The 20,520-nt window shown below is 33.5% G+C and overlaps 1 protein-coding gene across 1 annotated transcript; it reads right to left on the reverse strand.

Annotated features, from left to right (window-relative positions):
• Positions 1-6,712: 6,712 nt before the first annotated feature.
• LOC149539254 (uncharacterized) lies at positions 6,713-13,202 on the reverse strand. Its single transcript, XM_089800579.1, has 3 exons — positions 12,877-13,202; positions 7,345-7,457; positions 6,713-6,948 (listed from the first exon to the last, which is right to left on the reverse strand). Exons 1-3 carry the CDS (start codon positions 13,076-13,078, stop codon positions 6,940-6,942), a joined length of 324 nt encoding a protein of 107 aa, XP_089656705.1. The 5' UTR covers positions 13,079-13,202; the 3' UTR covers positions 6,713-6,939.
• Between the last annotated feature and the right edge of the window lie 7,318 nt (positions 13,203-20,520).

Below are 20,520 nucleotides of genomic sequence, written 5' to 3' on the forward strand. Positions count from 1 at the left end.
AATAGTCTCAAACAATTTCCAATTATGTTGTTTTCCATTAATGGTAAAAAAAAATGTTTTAAGGGGACCTAAAACTTGTACAAACAAATTTTAAATCGGATTGAGAACCCTACCAACATGAATCTCTACATCCAAGTAAACAAAAAAAGGTCTAGCAGACAACTACAAATCAATGAAAAATAGCCAAGAAAGATACATCAAAGATAGACCAATTGTGAAAGAGAAAAGAAGTCCCAATCAGCCATGAGGGAGAGAAACTTCCAACCAAATAAAACAAGGAGAACACTAGGATTTTCCTTTATCTCGCTTTTTCTAAGAGCAAAGATTCTTATCGAAATAAGGAGAGGATTCCTTATAGTGTTTTCCAGTAACAAGGATCCACCCCTCCTCAACCAACGAGACCACCACCTATGATTTCAAAAAAGGAAAATATGCCTCAAAGCCAGTAGAAAAGACACAAGTAGAGCCAATAGCACCAATTCTAGTAGAGGGGACAACAATCACAGAACCAGTACTAACAAGAACCTCAATCCGATCAGTCTTCGTCATTGCAGGGGAATACACAACAACATCCAAACCATCTACCTCACTATCACAAGTAGAAACAATATGAACCAGAGCAGGGTCAAGAGCAAGAGGAGCAATAGGAAGAGAGGTCTCTACATTGGGGCAAATCTAAGAAAGCTTCTTAGCAAAAATATAGTGTTCGAAAGAATCCCCCTTCCACCAAGAAGACACCTTATTAGCCTTAGGCCTATGAAGATCATAATGAGTTGCCAAATGCCCAGTGTTGAGCATTTTCAACATCTAAAGGGAATCCATTCTTAATATTGGGTTTGAATCTAGTAACTCCCACTAGGAATCACAAATTTAAATTTCTTAGGTAAACCCTCTAAAATACATATCTCAACAAGGATTCTTACATAAGTGGAATGCAAAATATTTGAAGAATCTTCATCAATCATCAAGAAGTTACCCATCGCTCCAACTATCACTTCCAGCAGGGAATCAACCCAAAGATGAAGAGGAAGGTTAGGGAGTTGACCCTAGATCAAAAACTTAGTATAATATTCGATAGCATGGCATTAATCAAGATGCCAAGGTTTCACCATCAACGGGTCGAGCTAATTTGATCAAGCAAAAGGGGCACACAAAGGATCTTCTTCCAATCTCAAATATCATCAAACTTAGTAATGAAGATCCCCTTAGCTAGTGGGGAAAAGGTGGATAGTACCAGATAAAATAGGTTCCCATTCTTTGGAAATCAAAGAGTTTTATCACCTAAAGAAAGCTAAACTTAGAAAATTATAACAAAAAAGAAAATATCACAAAAATATCTTTTAAATAGAGTGAAATTTTGTGTATCCACAATGTTGGAATTTTGTCAAGTTAGATGTCTACTTTTATAAAGAAATCCAATATTTTTAAAACTTTGTTGCGAATTTTCATTTTGAAAACATTGAAGACCCATAATTTGCATATATGGACTTTATTATGGGTCTTTTTGTGCAAATGTCTCTCTTTACATATATCGTGTATTGATTATTTCTATTTTTCTTATTTTTATTAAGAATGTCATTTTAAAGTTATTTTCTTGGGCATTGTATAATTTCACATGCTCCACAATGTTATAAATTGTCAAGTTATATGTCTACTTTTTATAAGAAATCTAATGTTTTTAAAACTTCGTTGTCAATTTTCATTTTCAAAACCTTGAAGGACTATATATTACTCATATTTACTCTATTTTCGGTTTATTTCTGCAAACATGTATCTTCACATATATTATGTCCTAATTATTTCTATTTTTCTTATTATTTATTAGGAAGATAATTTTTATGTTATTTTCTTGGACATTGTATACATCAATTCAATTCTCATTTTTTAATATTACCAAGGACCATAATCTGCACATATGGACTCCATTTTTTTCTTTTTAATTATTAGCAATGTAATTTTCAAGTTGTTGTTATTTACTTGAGCATTGTATACATCCACTCGACACTTTAAGATTTGAAATTTTACTGAAATAAAGTCACACATTGTATTTGGTTCTAGGGTGTTAGCAAATCTTGTGCCATTATTATCTCACTATTTTAAAAATTATAATATAATGTTCATTAAAGGTGCCTTTTGTTTTCAATATCACAATCTCATCTACCTTCATGCAAACCATTATCTAATTTCTCTTACTTCCTAGTAAGCTTTCTCAAGTTCTTCACCTCCTCATCTACCTTCATGCAAACCATTTTCCAAGTGCACATACTTTCTATTAAGCTTTTTAATGTTTCTCACTACTGTAATACCCCAAAATTGGCACATTTCCATATTAACCAACTTTGGTTTATTCAATTATTCCTAAGTCCTATTTTACTAGGCAATTCTAATTCTAACAATCGCTACTTGACCTAGATGTCAAATGCAAAAAACCCTAATCTACATTAATCACATTATTTATTTAATTCCTTTTATCACTCAAAGGCCAGTTAACTCCCTTTTCATGAGGAAGTTTCCTTTATGACTGGCTCTCCTCTTTATTTTTATTTTTTTTAAAGAGGGGTAAACGCTTTGACCTGGAGCTATGAACCAGTGAGGCCACAAACAAGGAACATCATCCCCATGAGATTTGAACCTTGATGGCAAGGATAACAACTCAACAACTTAACCATCACAACATGCCACTATTGGCTCTGGCTCTCCTCTTTAATCTTGATCATCCATTCCGATTAATCTCAACCATCAATCACCTCTTGGATTCTATAAAAGAAGCTCTCCATTCCTCATTAAGAAGGTAGAAAATTGTAATTTGTGTCAAACTTATGCTGAAATATCCACTCATTTGCTCTTACATTCTTAGCTTAAATTCTTACATTGCAATCTCATATTAGCTTAAAATGCATTCATTTAGCATAATATGTTTCTTTATTTCTTAGCTTAACAATGCATTCTCATATAGATTAATTTTGCATATCTCATATAGCTTAAAATTCTTTGTTCTAGAAGTTTGGTTGCCCGCTTCTCGTTCTAAGAGCAAAGGCATAATCCTTCTAGTTAGAAGGCAACAAGTTGCACTATTGGATTTACTCGGATGAATAATCGCCATATTCATTCTGAGATGATCTTTCGAATAATGACCATCTTGAAGTGTATGTGAGGATTTGAGGCTCATATTCCACATATACATTTCTAGCGCCCTATTGTATACATTTCTAGCGCCAAAAATGTATATGTGGAATACAGGCTTCAAATCCTCACATACACTTCAACATAGTCATTATCCAAAAGATCATCCCGGAATGAACATGAGATTATTCATCCAAGTAAATCCAACAGTGCGACCTGTTGCCTTCTAACTGAAAAAATTATGCCTTTTCTCTCGGAACAAGAAGCGAGCAACCAGACCTCTAAAGCAAAGGATTTTAAGCTATATGAGATATGCAAGATTAATCTAGATGAGAATGAATGATTAAACTAAGAAATTAAAAAAAAACACCATGTTAAATGAATGCATTTTAAGCTAATATGAGATTGCAATATAAGAATTAAGCTAAGAATGCAAGAGCAAATTGAATAGATATTTCAGCATAAGTTCGACACAAATTCCAATTTTCTACCTCCGTAATGAGGAATGGAGAGTTTCTTTTATAGAATCCAAGAGGTGATCGACGGTCAAGATTAATCAGAATAGACGATCAAGATTGAAGAAGAGAGCCAGTCATAAAAGAAACTTCCTCATGAAAAGAGAGTTAACTGGTTGCCTTTGAAAGATAAAAGGAGTTAACTAACTACCTTTTGAGTGATAAAAGGAGTTAACTGATTCCTTTTTGAGTGATAGAAGGAGTTAAATGACAGCCTTTTGAGTGATAAAAGGGGTTAACTTATTATTTTTTGAGTGATAAAAGGAGTTAACTGATTCCTTTTTTAAAATATTTAATTTAATAAAATAAAATGACATCATAAATAAATAACTTTAATTAATTGAATAATTAAATTCAATAATTAAAAAGAGGAGATATTTTATTAAATTAAATGTATTTAATTCTTTTGTACATTAGCTTAGGAAATTTTAATTAAATTAAAATAGAACACTTAAAATTAAATTAAATTAAATCAATTGGTTTATGTAACTAATTTGAGTTGATACTTAGAATTTAAATAAATAGTGTGATTAATTCAAATTAGGATTTTTTGCATTTGACACCTAGGTCAAGTAGCAATTATTAAAAGTAGAATTGCCTAGTAAAATAGGACTTAGGAATAGTTGAATAAACTAAAGTTGGTTAATATAACAATGTGCCAATTTTGAAGTATTACAATTACTATGTTGTAGCATAGTTTTCTGCACCTGTTCCTCACCCTTATCAACATCATGGGAGAATGTTTTATTTTCTATACTCTACCTAATCCATCCTTTTATCTTATTTTGGAGTGACTTGTGTACTCGATTACTCATACAACATTGCTGTAATATATTCTAACAAATTGTGAATTATATTCTATGAATTCACAGTTTGTATAATGTTTGAGTAGCATTGTTCGTTTTGGAGTGTACTTGATTACTCATACAACATTGCTGTTATATATTCTATGAATTCACAGTTTGTATAATGTTTTAGTAGCACTGTTTTTATTAGCTCATGCAAATTTATTTATCATTTGTATCTTTGTCTATGTCCATATAATATTTGAATAATGTTATCATTCTCACTTATGCAATTTCAACATTTATCTTTGATCGCATCTATATATAGTATTTAAAAAGTGTTGTTTTATTGCACATGGAATTTCATCTAAATCTTTGAGTCAAAAGACGCTCCTTGATTACTCATGCAAATTTGTGGGGCAGTCAACACAAACTTAAATGAAAATTCTTTAATTGTAGCAATATAGCAAATGATCTTTAGCAAATAGTGACAATTTTTTTGTGCTTGTTTGAATGGATTTCATGTTTATGTTCCTCATCTTCCAAGGATTACTACTACAATCCTTTTTGCAGACCTCAATTCTTCTCATGCTCTGCCTTCTCTATCAATTAAAGTCTATTAGAAATAGGAACTTAATCAGGTCTAATTGTTAAGGCTCATTCATTTCTCTAGCTCCACCTATGTTTCGTTTATGGAAGATATTGATGCATTTTATTTCACTTTTTACTATTATATTGCCTCACACACACCTGGTTAGAATGGTATCATTTAAATACTGTGTCAATTCGTCACGTGCCTACAACTTACACACCCAAGTGACTCGTATCGAATCTAAGTTACATTGATACCCTGTAATTTCCTTTGGTCATCTTACCCTATTACGCATGCCTAACATTAGTTTTTGATACTGACAAATACAAGTTTTGCAATGGCCCGGACCCTCGAACAATAAATCAGCCAACAAGCTCCATGAGATATGGGACAAACCAAACAACCCATCAAAACGAATGTGAGGGATGTAACTACAGCCAAGCTACCAAGCACAGCCACAACCAAAAATAAGAACCAATAGAGATCCCTAGGACTATGCTACAACTCATTATAAAAGATATAGGTAGGGTAGAGAGTATTAATTCTGTCATATGTGGATTCACACAGAACAAGACGTCATGCTCTATGCATCAGCATTGTGAATAAATTATTGTCATTTAAAAATCTGAAAGCCAACAATAAAAGCAAAATCTTGAATTTAGAAGAAATTTGCTAACTATATCAAGCCCATTAGATTTTCAAAATTGTAGAGATCAGATTAACCTATAGAATCAATGGACAAAATCATTTCAAAGGTCTATCAATGCCCTTCACAACTTCCAAGCCACTGAATTCACCTTTAGCTATACTCATAGCCAACTCTTTCTGAAAGATGGAATGCCTATAATAGAAAGATGGCACAAAATCAATATAAAAAGTCATTACTGGATCACTAGTTCAAACAACAAATCATTAATAGGGATGGCACAAGGACATCTAGAAATCACTAAATTCTCATTTCCCTTCCTGGCCCATATATGAGGCTCAATTTTGATGAAGCATCAGACGTGGGAGAGGAGAGACAATATATTTCATAATCAATGAAATGAAGTGGAAATCTTCGTAGGTGCCTCTATGACTCAAATTCGGAAACATGTCTAAAATAAACCCAAGATAATAGGCCTTATAAGGGAGTTGCAGATGGTGGTAATAATGGAAATTCAAGAATTCCAAAAGGGGAGGAGACTTGCAAGTAATTATTAAAGCTATGAAGAAAGTGGTCCAACTCTCCCAAGCATCCACTCTGTGTCTCATTCATTGCTGATAGAAAGACAATAAACCAGCTGACCTCCTAGCAAACAATTAATATGGGAGTAACAAAAGGCACTCCATTTTTTAGTTAATAATGATTACCGCCAGGAAGAGATCCAAGAACATAAACTGCCCTCTTCTAAATGTAAAATTTCTAATCACATAGATAAGGAGGTACTTAACTGATTCTTGAAAGAAAGAAAATCAGCACTTTACTGCATTGCCTTAACACTTCTAATTTTCCCTAATCCAAGGGTGGGATGGTAAATCAAGAAGAACAACTTTTGCAATCTCTGTTCTTTCAAGGAAAGAGCATTAGAAAGACTAGATCACTTGTTCATTACTACATCCATCACATTGAACAAACACATTAAATAAGCCAAAGCCAAATTGATCATGCTACCCCTGTATTCAATTAAAAGAAGTACTCCATTAAAAAAGGACCATTATTAAAAAAACAATGGCTTGACTAAAATTAGAATAACATTTATCTCATTTAATGAGGATTAACAACAAATGTAGCATTTATCATGTAGAAAATGCTTACTACAACATATACAAAATCAAATGTCTCCTCTTCATTGATTACACTGAACACTCAAATTACACTCTGTCATTTACATACACTAAAATATTCAACAGTAAGCATCTGGGCTTGAAGTTTAGTCATCGTTCATTTTCCCTGCATTTATAATAAAAATCATGTCAATTAACAAAAAAACTGCATGTAGTGATTAATGATTTCTTGCTTGTATCTCCTAAAACTTTAAAGCATAAGTCTTACTTTTAACTAACTTTTAGTTACAGACTGATTATTTTTCTATCCTTGAATGTGATTCCCATAACAAATGATCTCATGAGAGCTAAGTTTAAAAATTATAAATAACAAAATGACACCCACTTTTTTATACATCAGGCATGACTCATGCAAGGAAAACAGATATAAGTGACAACTAATCACCAAATCTTGCCAAAAACCTCCTGATCTAGATCAGAAAATATGGGCGATTTGAAGGTAAAATAAAACAAACTATTTGATGAAGCTGATTAAACCATTTGCAATAGCATGCCAACTAACCTGTTCCCACCTCTGCTGAAGCTCCAATAATTCTCGACAATAAGATAGACATTCTGCATGATATGAAGCAGCCAACTGTTTTATCATGGCCCTCCTCCTGATAATGCTCACCACTGTCAGATTCAAAATGTTAGTAAAAACAGGTTAAGTAGTCCATATTCAGATGTTATATTTTTTACCATATATGTATGTTTCATTCATAACAAACTACCATACAGGCAAGACTACAAAAATCACAAACCATCACATGCAACTCCATTAAATGAGATATGAAATCCTTATATGTGAAGCTATCAAGACCTAAAATATGGGCTACTTAAAACCCCAAGTCCAGGCAATACAGCGCAGAAGGAAATTTTTAATATATAGGATGAAAACAAAAAGATTGCTGTGATCAGAAGCATTGAGGCCAAAGATAGAAGACACAAGTTTTACTAATCAATTTGAATTTCAGATCATTTTCTTACATTTTATTTTGTTTACTAATACAATAATAATTAGTATCTGTTTACCTTAGATCTCTTATCTAAGTCCATCTCCGATGCTGATAGTGAAGCTCTGACTGCCCCTCCCTCAGATTATAATGTTAGGTATGGCGTTTGCCATGGTAGGAAATAAAGCTCGTAGGCCTGAAGGGCTCCTGCTCTGATTTTATAATGGTTTTGGGAATGCTGGGTGGAGAAGTTGGAGCTGTGAAGGAATTCATTGTGTCTGGAAAAATCTTAAGAAGGTGCACAACACTATCTTGACTCTTATCCCAAAAAAGATTGGTGTCAAGAACTGGACAGATTGGCTTATGCAACAGTTCTTACCGGATTGGCTCCAAAATCTTAGTAGAAACCCTGAAGGATTTCCTTCCCAGTCTTATTTATGTCCCCAAAGTGTCTTCATTCAAGGTATGCAGATTTTGGATAGCCCGTTCTCATGCTGGAAGTCATCCATAAGGTGGAATGTTCAAATAAAACAAGCATGATCCTCAAGATATAAATATGAACAATGGCTACAATAGGAATTTAAGTTTGGTTTTATCTTAAAATTCAAATGGTTGGTGGTCTCTCAAATCTGTTATGGTAAATTGATTTTGTATTAAACAAAGGAGATGAAAGCTCCTATTTAGATTTACAAAGACAATGTTTCTATTATGAAACAATCGTGAACTAAAGACAAAAATAGAAACAACCTGAATAAACTAAACACTATCTAAAATGGTCATTAAAGAAACATTACAATATTGCAATACCCTCCCTTAATGGTCATCATCTAACTACCCTACAGAAGATTGAACATGTATTGTGGTTATAAATTCTTCAAAACATTTTGCTTCTGCAAAGACCCTGTCTAGATCTGCATAATGTTAATTACCAAGAGTAGCTGAGATCCGTCCAGGAAAAAACAGAGAAGGCTAAATCCTCCTTCAGAATGCTCAGTGACAAGAGACAAGAGCCTGCCACTGGCTCTACCACTGAGATGAGTCTGTCACTAATCCTCCAAGAATCTGCAAAACGCCTGACCAAAAATCATTACAAAACATCCAACCTGATGTTGGATAACAAAGTTGTTCTTCCCTCTACCCCAAGAAACACATCGAGAACAGCGGCCACAATTTTAAGGAAAACCGTCCAAATGCAAAAGAACACAACACCCTATAACAGACTGCAAATAATCTCAATTTTTGAGGAAAATATCACCAAGCCCAAAATTACAAATCATTGATTTTTTTTGCAAAAGGGGTAAAAAGTTAAAACCCACAAGGAATCCCATGAAACTTAGAAAAATAGAATCTAAACATGGCTTTTGAGGATAAAATTAAAAAACAAAACAAATGGCTGGCACAAAATTTGAGACATGGAATAACATACAATACATCAATTTTAGGGAGAAACTGTAAAACCTTTCTAGAAACCAAAGAGGACTCCCTAAAAAGAGCAAACCCTTTATTTTTGAGGAAAAAAAACATAAACCCAAAATAAATAAAAATTCAAGGGACAACTTTTTTTTAATCGGTAAGAGGTCAAAAGCCAAGATTAATTATTATTATGTTCTGATTAATTAATATTATTTGTTTAGTTTGAGTAGACTTGAACCCAAGACCTCCCAAACAAGAGGCTCACGATTTACCATTTTGGTGTAAGCCCATGCCCAAAATTCAAGGGACAAAATTATGAAAACCCACCAAAAAAAATTATATGGGAAAAAAAATTGAAAACCAATCAAAATATGTTTTAAAGGAAAAAATTATAAAAACCCATCAAAAAAATTTGAAGGAAAAATATTATGAAAACCTACCAAAAAAATTGGAAAAAAATAATAAAAAACCATTATAGAAATCTTCATGCAGCAAAACACAAGATTTCACATGGTATACAACATACGCAAGCAACACGCAACTCACAAAAAGCACATGCAAGCAAAACATGCAACCCTCAAAAACTAGTATTTTTGCTCAAACCAAGAAATCATGTGATCAAAATCCTCAACCAAGATCACAATTTTCAGGGATAATTTTCATAAAATACCTCTACCGATTTTAATTTTAAAATATTGAAAAACTAATTTCTAAAATTAATTCCATATGAAGAGAGGTTCATTTTTTCCTATATATTTACCACATTCCTTGGATATGCAAAATGTTAATGACCAAGAGTAGCCAAAATCCATTAAAAAAAAAAAGAGAAGGCCCCTTCAGAGAATGCTTTGCAACAACAAACAAGAGTCTACCACTAGCTCTGCCACTGAGATGAAAGCTCCTTATATAAATTTACAAAGGCAATGTTTTTATTATGAAACAATTGTGAACTAAAGAAGAAAATGGAAACTACCTAATAAACTAAAAACTAACTAAGATGACCACTAAAGAAACATTACAAATTTGTGATAGAGTCTCCTCCCTCGCATTCTTAGTGCTTGTCAAATGTTCCCCAACCAACTTCTTCCAAGCTGAAGAAGGGCCTATACCAAGAAGACCAGCTTTCCCTCTACCTTTTCATCCTTATGAGGGACCCTAGGACTATCTTATTATTTACAAATTGCCAATGTGTCATAGGTTCAAAATCTAGATCAATGTTGAGACCCTTAGTAATCTCTCATTTAATGCCTTCCACAAAGCTTCTTCCAAAGGTATCTGATGGGGCCGCTTCCATCCAAGAAGCTAAGGGGATCAGTAATTCTATTTAGGATTACGTGAATGCCTCTAAAGTCTGATCAATGCGACAATATAGAGAAAAAATCTTTATTGTCATCAATGTCCCACAAGTTAATCAAAGAAGAATCTCAAACATTATGGGTTGCCAGGTCAAAGAATTACCTTCTTCTTATTCCGATGGGTCTCTTTTGAAGAGCAAAGTGTAGCACAGAAGCCCTCATGCTACTATTGGGAAAACTTCAATCCAAAATAGCCCAGTAAAAGGGTTGTCTTCTTGATCAAGCTGGCAAGTTTCAACTCTTAAAAACTTCTCTTCGAAACCTCCTAGTTTATCTAATTTCCCCTTCCAGCTCCCCAAGGTGAGTGCATATGAGGTTTATGTACAGTCAACAGTGGAAGAGAAATATCACATCCCCTCACTATGTGAGACAAGATCTACCTCCACAAGTGATGTAAAGGTTGGTGCTTAAAAGAATAGAAGCTAAGAATACTAGCCTCTTTCCAGATTTGTGACAGATGAGAGATGAGAGCTATCAAATATAAATACTTAGAGAACTCTTAAGTGGTGAAGGTCCTTACAATAGAGCCCCCACCTTCAAGATCAAAGTTTCAGACTAACTGGATCAAATGCAAGAAGCTTTGAGGAAGGAGACGTCGGTAGAACTCAAAAACAGAGTTTGCTTTGGGATGGTATCCCCAGGGATAAGCCTCTTCCCTGAGTCAGTTATGGCAAGGCAGTATCATCCAAGGTTGAGCACTAACACTATTGCAATCAGAGTACACTCCCTCAGCTTTTTACAGTACTCAAGACAATGGATGGTAACTAGAATAAGACACTCCATAACTGGTCGATGCCCAGCCTCACCTTAAAGGCTTAGTTACAACTCTCTGAAAAGAGGTTGGTGTTGGTAAGTGTCAAGCATATCCCCTCAAGATTCATGAAATGGTTTAACATCCTCCTATGAGATCCTTAACTGGGATGGTAGAGGTTTCTTGGATTGATGCAGCTTTTTGTGAAAAACAACCAGCTCAACTTCCAACGAGTGGTATCAGAGAAGGGTTGCAGTTTCAAATTCCCATGGGTAACACTAAGCAGGAGATTGCTGGTAAGCATCCAGCATTTTCCTCAGCATTCATGACATTGTCTAAATGCCTCCTGTGAGATCGTTAACTGGGATGGTAGAGGGTTCCTAGATTGATGCATCCTTTGGGAAGAGCAGCCAGCTCAAATCCCAACAGTTGGGACCTGATTCATAAAATTAATTGCTACGACCATTTTACAAGAATTCAGACAGATACATTGTGGAATAAGGGATTGAAGCCTAATACCTTGGGCCATTGGTTGATCGGTCAGTTAAGGGAAGGGATCTCCGGAATGGATGAATGATGCAGCAGCTGCAGCAGACAGTCAAGACATTACAACTTCTACCAATATGGCATCATGGCTACTGTTGAGTTTTTATAGATGGTCACAATCTCTATCTAGGTTGTAAAGGTATGAACAATTACAGGGCGCTTATATAAGCCACTTTGTTATGTTAGTTTCGAGTGAGGCAGAAGATGGCCACTACCACAGGCGCTTGAATGTGCCTGTCCTTAGCATCTCAAGATTTGATACTGTTAGAACTAAGAAACATAATTAGGAGACTTTTCGCTGACATGTTACAGGCTGTTAGTTTGTACCCACAAACATTCCAATAACAGAAATATCTGAACTGATATTTTCACAGTAAATATTTTACACTGTCACAAGAAAATACATTATCCAAAACCAGGATTTCTAACTAGAGACGATTTTTTTCTCTACTACAAAATGAAACCCAAAACTAAACAACTGGCACATCATGTTTCCCTTGGGGTTTTAGGTGCCCAAATTACAAATATCATGCCTGGATGCTTAAGATTTACCAAAAATGGACTTTAAAAGGTCAATTCCCTAAATGTTAAATGCACATTGAATAATTCCCATGGCAATTCGCCAATTTACAGCAGGAAATTATGGAATTTGACAACAACCTCCCATTGTAATCAATTATTGCTTCAATAACCACTGAATAAATTGGTAAAACATCACCCATCGCAAGTGTCTTGTTTATATCGCAGCCTGCAGCCCTAACGCGTGATCACGCAAGCGTGCATTCACGAAACCCTCACAATTACTCTACTCTGCCCTCTATTAACCCAAATTACTATATATCCCAAACTTCCAGACAGAAGATTAAGCTCCACAACAAACCACGGGAGGCCAATGTCAATAGAGGGCCCTTCGTAACTCCTATGAATATTTTAGCGCATTCAGGCAACAAGACGTTTAATTCAGTATGTCTCACCATCTTAATTGTAGTTAATTGACCCAAATTCACAAAGACAATTGAGTGCCCATGAAATACCTTGGCCGGGGTGGAAATCGAAGAGGAGGTGGGGTGATGATGAAGCAGATGTGTCGCCCTCCACAGAAGAGTGAACTTCGCCGTTTTCCCAGCTGCTCCCGCCCGTCATAGTACCAGTTGCACACTTATTATTATGCTCATCGTTTTCATTGCCCTTATCCATTTCTTCTTTTGCTTTCTGCTGCGCAGGGGTGCTGAGCATGTTTTAAAACCGCCCTCGATCAATTAAAGAGTTTTCGCTGCACAGAGATATTGCAGAATCCCGTATTAATTTTGTGTTAATTCTCCTCCAGAATGTCTACTTTTGTCTCATTTATTTACCTTTTTGTGCGCGCAGCAAACACTTCTTTTATAGGTGATGTGGCAGTGCTTTTAGTTTAACAATATAAAATAATAATAATAATAATAATAATAATAAACTTATAATTTCGTTTATCCTCAAAAATCAATCGAGGCAACTTCAAAAAGTTGGAAGTTAGACGTAACTTCATAAACCAGAAGTTTGCATGCTTTTGGCACCCTTTTGTGATTACAAAGATATTGATCATAAAATTATATTTAAAATTAAATTGTTAATAATTTTTAAATAAAATATAATATAATAATAAAAAAATTAAATAGATTAACAATAAAAAATTCTATCTGTAAAAGTTTGAAGTCATATTTTATATATTATAAAGGATTACAAAAGATTCCATTTAAATTGGTTCATTAAAGAAAGAAGAAAACCTTTAGTCTTGCCCACAACATTAGTCCTTTAAATTTATACAAAATTAGAAGGGGCATTCCCCCACATCAAGACCTTAAAAAGGAGCATTTCCTTTGCTATATTTTATTTTCTTTTATATTTTTTTATATACAATTGCCCCTTGTTGTCGAGGGATCTTGGGAAATCATTCCTACCTTTCTATCTTTCCTTGCATGGTATTTGATTGTTCTCAAGCTGAGCAACAATTTCCAATTGTTTGGCTTCTACTATTAGAGTTATTTCTTGAATCTCTGCACCTAACAGAAAACTTCAAACTCGTTGAGAACATTAGTCTTTAAAAAACAATAACTTCTATAGTTGGGATATCCTCTTATTCTATGAATATTACTTTTTAGAATATTATCTCCACTATATCTATATACTTATATTTGGGGGATAAGCAATCTTTAATATTTACTCTAAGTTTAGTAAATTGTATTCTTCCTTTTATAAATTAATCAAACCCTTTTATTTAGTTGTAGTTTCTTAATTCTATGATGTATGATTTAATTGCCAATCTATATTTTGAGGATTCTTATAGGTTTTGAATTATGTGAATATCTTGATTTTAATATGTTATATGTTTATTCAAGAAGATACAATATTGTTCTAATGTTGAGTAGCATTATTCAAATTATAATCTTACCTTCATGTTTGGATTTGGGTGTTGAATATTAACTTGCCTGAGTTTCACGTAATGAATCTTCACGCATGATGAGTTTAACTTTATTTTGAGATCAACCATTTATATTATTATATTGTTTCTTGAATCTCAATAATGTCTAGGGAATTGCATCCATAAAGACTTTAAGATACTGAGGTTGTACTTACTACTTATTCCTTAGTCTCTTTTCTTAGTTTATAGAGAAATGTTTGAATTCTTCAATTTAGATTCCAAAACTGTGGTTCATTTTTTTTAAGTACTCTAACAACCTCATGCATTATTATGAAATCTAAATTATTGAGAAAAAAATTTAAAGTTGATAAATTGTCATAGATAGCCAAAATTGATTGAAGCTTCATTACCACGGATCCAGTTAATATATAAAACTTCATTTTTGTTAAAGTAGTATTGATATGTACATTGTGAGATGTTTTATCTAGAATCTATATGCAGACCTTACTGACCCAAATTGATGTCCTTAGGATATAGGACCCAAAATCCATTGAGTCAATAATAGAATTCTAGGAGTTGTATACAATACCTTATTGAAAATACTAACAAAATTACAAAACAAGGACAGGAGATATCAAAATTATGAGGAAAGCCATCGGAAGAAACCTAAAAACCCTAAATATGGAAGCCATTTTTGAGTATTGGTGTGATATTGTCACCAAGTCCACTGCTTGTTAGAATATTGGAAAATTGATACAAAAACTAGGTCTGCCAATTGACAGACAAAAAATTTAATTCCATCATGCATATTTAATGAAATCCTTCTTCATGGAGATACCATCCCAACCCCTTCCAGTCAACACAAATCTGAGTGTTGGTGAAAAATAATAGGAACATCCAATTGTGAATTATCACCTCCATGCTTTCCTTGAAGGTCCTTCAAATTTTTATTTCCAACATTGGGTAAACCTAGACAGGGTGATTATGAGCTTCATACTCATTGCACTTAGGGATGCATAGATCATCATCAATGTTTGCTAAAACCATGTCTAATTCTCTAATGAGGGGACATTTGAACACAACCCTACAAAAATCCTTAATTGCATCCTTATCCCTATCTATATGAAGAACCGCAGCCACAAACATTGCCACAATGTCAATATTGTGCTTTTGCCTATCCATGAGCCTAGAAAATTCACCACCTACAATGATCCTAATAGCATTGTTAACTAACCCATTTTTGATCTTCGACATTTTATTAATCCTTAAGTCACCGACTTCACCCTAGAAGGTCATTTCCCTCTTCCTAGGATACATCCAAATTGGTGTATCCATGCCTATCCTACAATAGGCTACTACTAATCATAACAAACACAAAGCACTACCTAAGAGCCTACAAAAAAAACTAGAGCTAATTTTTTTCTAAATACAAAGGAAATCACTTCCTAGAGAGGTGAAAGCATTGATTAGTTGTCATCCTTACCGGCCTTATTCAGGTTGATGAATTAGATATAATTACCATATTCTATACTCCACTATCTTTTGGCAATTGAGAGGCTATCTTAAAATGATTTTGCATGATGTTTGTGCAGATTCGTTGAATATGCATGTGTGGACGAATAATTGTAAAAAACCAAGATCGCCAAATCCATATATAATAATGATTGGTTTCAAAAGATTAAAAGTTTTGTGTATTGTCAAGCAATGGGGTCATGAAGATCTAGCCATCTAATTAAGTTTGGAGAGAAGGCTTCATACTCTAGTCTTTCATCTTTTTATAGTAGTTAAACTCTAGGCATGGGTATAGTAAAGTAAAGGGCCTAAAAACAAATAAGGAATCCTAAAGTAAAAAAGTGGATAGAAATAAAACATAGGCTAAATGTGAAAAGGGAGGGAAGCTACAAAAATCTAATAAAATCCATGGCCTTTATTAGTTCATATCTAGCAGTTCTTTAGGAGAAAGCCTTAACCATCTGTGCCTAGATTGGTTAGTTCGTCTGCTAGTTTATTACCCTCATGGTATATGTGTTGTATCTTAGCTTCGATAAATTTGTCCAGCAATGTTAGAGATTCTTCTAATTTGGAATTCAATTTCTATTTTGGAGTAAATCTTCTTCTGATAGCGTTTAGAATAATTTGTGAATCGCCTTCCATAATTAGTTTTGTAATGCATATGTCTCGACTTTGTCTTGGACCTTTTATAAGAGCTTCTAACTCCACCATATTGTTTAAAATTATTCCAAGGTATTTGGCCTATTTAATCTGCCAGTTTTTATCTAATGTATGAATAATGCAACATAAACCTACCTTGCATGGATTTCCTCTAGATGCTCCATTGAAATTTAGCTTTGTCTACTCTAAAGGTAGTGGTTCCCATTGACGATTATTCCTAACTTGCTTACTTGCCTTGGTATATAACATTGGGGGGTTGATGAGAGGGCTCCAATTTTTTCACATCTCTGAGTCCCATTTTAAGAATGTCCCTTCCTCTTTTTTTGTGTTTCTTAGGTTGTTATTCATTGCTTATGTTATACTTGCTTCTATTTTGTTGAGAAGGGAGGGCAATGATAGCTCTTTGTCTAAGAAGATCCTCTTATTCATTTCCTTCCATATTTCCTAGAGGAGTATGGATGGAGATATTTTCCAAAAAAATATTGTATATATTAGAATATCCATATTTGGGCCAACTATTTAAATGATCCTATAGATTTTCTAGAAAAGCAACATGTCAGTTTAATTTCTAGCATAGTCATTGCCAACATATTTTTGCAGTGGGACATTGGTAAAGTAGATATTCATTTGCTTCTGAATCATTTTTACAAAGTGGACACCTTGACGGACCCTCAAAGCCTATTTTTATAAATCTATCTATTGTTAAATCCTTTTTTGAATTGTTGCCCATCGGAATATGCCAGCCTTTGGTAGGCATGCTTGGTCCCAACATAAGATTAACATAATTTCTATCTGATCCCATATTTGGGAGTCTACAATTATTTCATAGCCCCTTTTTACAATATATATGCCATTTTTAGATGCTTCTCAAATCAATCTATCTTTCCTTTCTTTGTGGTTGGCTAATCTTTGGCTTATAAATTGTTTGTATGGGTTGTTTTCTTGTTTAGAGAGGTTTGTTTCATCTATAGGTTTCCATTCTCATCTTGTCATTTTGTCAGCTTCTACTTTATGTTTGTAATTACTTATAGATTTCCCCCAACATGTGGTAAGGGTATTCTTGATGTTTATTGGGATATTATAATTGTTTGGGGCTAGTAACTCATCCCATGAGTCTTCCCAGAAATGTGCTTCCTCATCATTCTTATATCCCATGTTAGATTTTTTCTTATTAATGGTTTGCATTGCATGAAATTCCATGTTTTAGATCCCTTTGGTGGATTTTTGCAGTGAAAAATGGGTAAAGGGTCTTCTCTATTCAAGTATTTCTGATATAGCATTTTGGCCCATTTGTTATGGTGTTCATGATACATTCTCCAAATTATTTTTTCTCCTAGAGCTTCATTTTGCTAGCTCAAATTCTTAATTCCTAAGCTTCCTTTATCTTTTGGTCTACATGTATTATCCCATTTGATCATTGCTAATTTTTTCTTTTCTTCTATTCCATTCCAAAAGAAATTCCTTAGTTGTTTGTCCAACTTCTTTTTGGTTACTTTGGGAAGAGGTAAGCAAGGCATTTGGTATGTTGGGATGGCAAAGAGAATCAACTTGATCTTGGTTACTCTCCCTACTTTTGTTAACCATTTACCTTTCCATTTTTCCAATATTTTATCTATCTTTTCAATTATGGGATTCCAAGATTTACTTTTTCTCATGTCTTTTTCCAATTGTATCCCTAAGTATTTGCATGAGAATGTACCCTATTTGTATCCCATTAGGTTGCATATTCTTCTCTCTATATTTGGGTGTGTGTTGAGGAAGAAGATACCTGATCTTTCTGCATTAACCTTTTGTGCTAAAGCTTCCATATAAGTGTTGCTTATCTATTTATAATTTTGAGCTTCTTCCAAAGAACTTTTCCCTGGAAGAATAGTATCATCAACGAATTATTGGTGAGTGATATTTGGGATGCCTTTGACTACTATAACAACTTTTATTTCCCCATTTAATTGTTCTTTTTTGATAGCTCTACCAAATGCCTCTACCTTTATGATAAAGAGAAATTATGATATTGGGTCCCCTTGTCTAATTCCTCTAGATATACTAAAAAAATTTTTTGGTGTTCCATTGATTAGGAATGATATTTTGGGGGTTGATATGTAGTTATATGTAAGGTGTATCCATTGTAGAGAGAATCCAAATGGTTTAAGATTTTTACATAGAAATCATCAATCTACTTTATCATAAGCTTTTTGTGTGTCTAGTTTCATCAACATACAAACTTCTTTGTTAGATTGAGTTGAGTGAATGATTTCTTAAATTATGATGATACCATCAAGGATTGATCTTCCACATACGAATCTTGTTTGTTTTTTTTAGATTAATTTCGAGAGAACTATTTTAAAACTATTGGCCAATGCTTTTGATACTACTTTACATATTATATTACAAAGGGTTATACCCCTAAAATTGCCTGTCTCTTGGTGATTTTTTTTGGGGATTTAATGCTAAAAAGGTATTATTGGTCTATGTTAGGAGGGATCATGCATTTCTTGTTGCTTCAATGGCTTCCCACATATTGCTCCCTAAAATTTTTGAATTGTGTTTTTCTTAACATTTTGGGTTGTTAAGTTTGAACTCTCGAAATTTTTTAGAATGTAAGTATAGTAGTCAACAAATATTCGTGCTATTTGATTTGGTTCTTCTACCATATCTCTTGAATTGTTTTTTATTTTAGTTATTCTACTAATGTTCCTGTTGTTAATGGTATTGTTACAAAAAAAATAGTATTTCAATCTCCTTATATTAGCCAGGTTTCCCTTGATTCTGCTTCTAAAAGGTTTCCTCTTTTGCTAATATATTTTCTTGTTTTGCAAGAAGTTATTTTTCTTTATTAATTTTTTCGTTATCCATTCCTTTCTTAATTACTTCTTTGTTTAGTTTTCATTTTATAATTTATCTTTAAAGATATTGTTAAAATGCTTTTTATTCTGTCTCATTAGATTTTCTTTTAAATATTTGATTTTTGATACAAAGCAAAATATTTGTTATCCTTCAAAATCACTCTCTAGCCATCATTGATTTATATTTCTCATGAATCTGTTGTAAAGAAACCATATTTTCTCACATTTGAATGGATTTCTAGAGGGCCTAGTTTGTTCCTCTATTTCTAATCTGACTGGAAAATGATCTAATCTTGCATTGGGTAAAGTGGAGGAATGTATAGCATAGTTAAATTTGTTGAGATGCCCTTTAAAAATGAATTTGTCTAATCTCTCCACTATATAACAAGAATCTTCTCTTCTATTATTGCAAGTGTATATACCATTTGACAAAGTTATATATTAGGTTTTCTTTGGAAAACTGTTCTCTAAAATATGCCATTGTTTGTGTTATGGTTTTTAGTCCTCCAAATTTGTCTTCCAGATTTAGGAGGGCATTAAAGTCTCCATCTAGATAGAAGTTTTTTGTTTGGTTTGTTTCCATAAAGGTACTGATCTCTTTCCATAAAACCTTCTTATCTATTGTTGAATTTGTCCCATATATGTTTATAAGAATGAATTGAATATCATTTTTATAGCTTTGGACTTTCCCATCCATCTAGTTATTTGATGATGTGATTTTGTTGTAACTTATTTTCCTTGGGTCCCATATTATTACTATTCCTCCATAAGCTCTTGTTGATTCTATTAATTTTGTTTTCCATATTCCAAGTTTCTTGCTGAGTCTTTCACCCTCTACTTTATCTAGTTTGGTTTCTTGGATTAATATTAGTTTTGATTCAAATAATGATAGACTGCACTTTAACAAACACTTTTTGTTAGGGGCATTTAAACCCCTAACATTCCAAGAAGTTATCTTCATTTCTCTTTGGGAAGGAACTTCCTCTTCCCTACCTTGAGAATATCTTTAATTTTAATTTGATTTCCCTCTTTGCATGTTGTTCTTAGTTTTGCCAATGATTTCCTGCCTCTCTTTTTTAACTATTTTCCCCATCTTGGTGTTGATATCACTTCTATGTTTTCTTCTATACCTAATTTAGTTGTGTTTTCTTTTGCATTTTGTATGCTGGATATAATCTCTTCGTCAACCCTTTCCTATCCTTCTCCTCTTAGTTACTTTAAGAGTTGATCACTTATATCTAATCTTTCTTTGTCATTTTCTCTTT

The sequence above is a fragment of the Cupressus sempervirens genome, chromosome 9 (assembly GCF_028749045.1).
Source record: "Cupressus sempervirens isolate cs-2001-9-10 chromosome 9, ASM2874904v1, whole genome shotgun sequence".
NCBI lineage: Eukaryota > Viridiplantae > Streptophyta > Pinopsida > Cupressales > Cupressaceae > Cupressus > Cupressus sempervirens.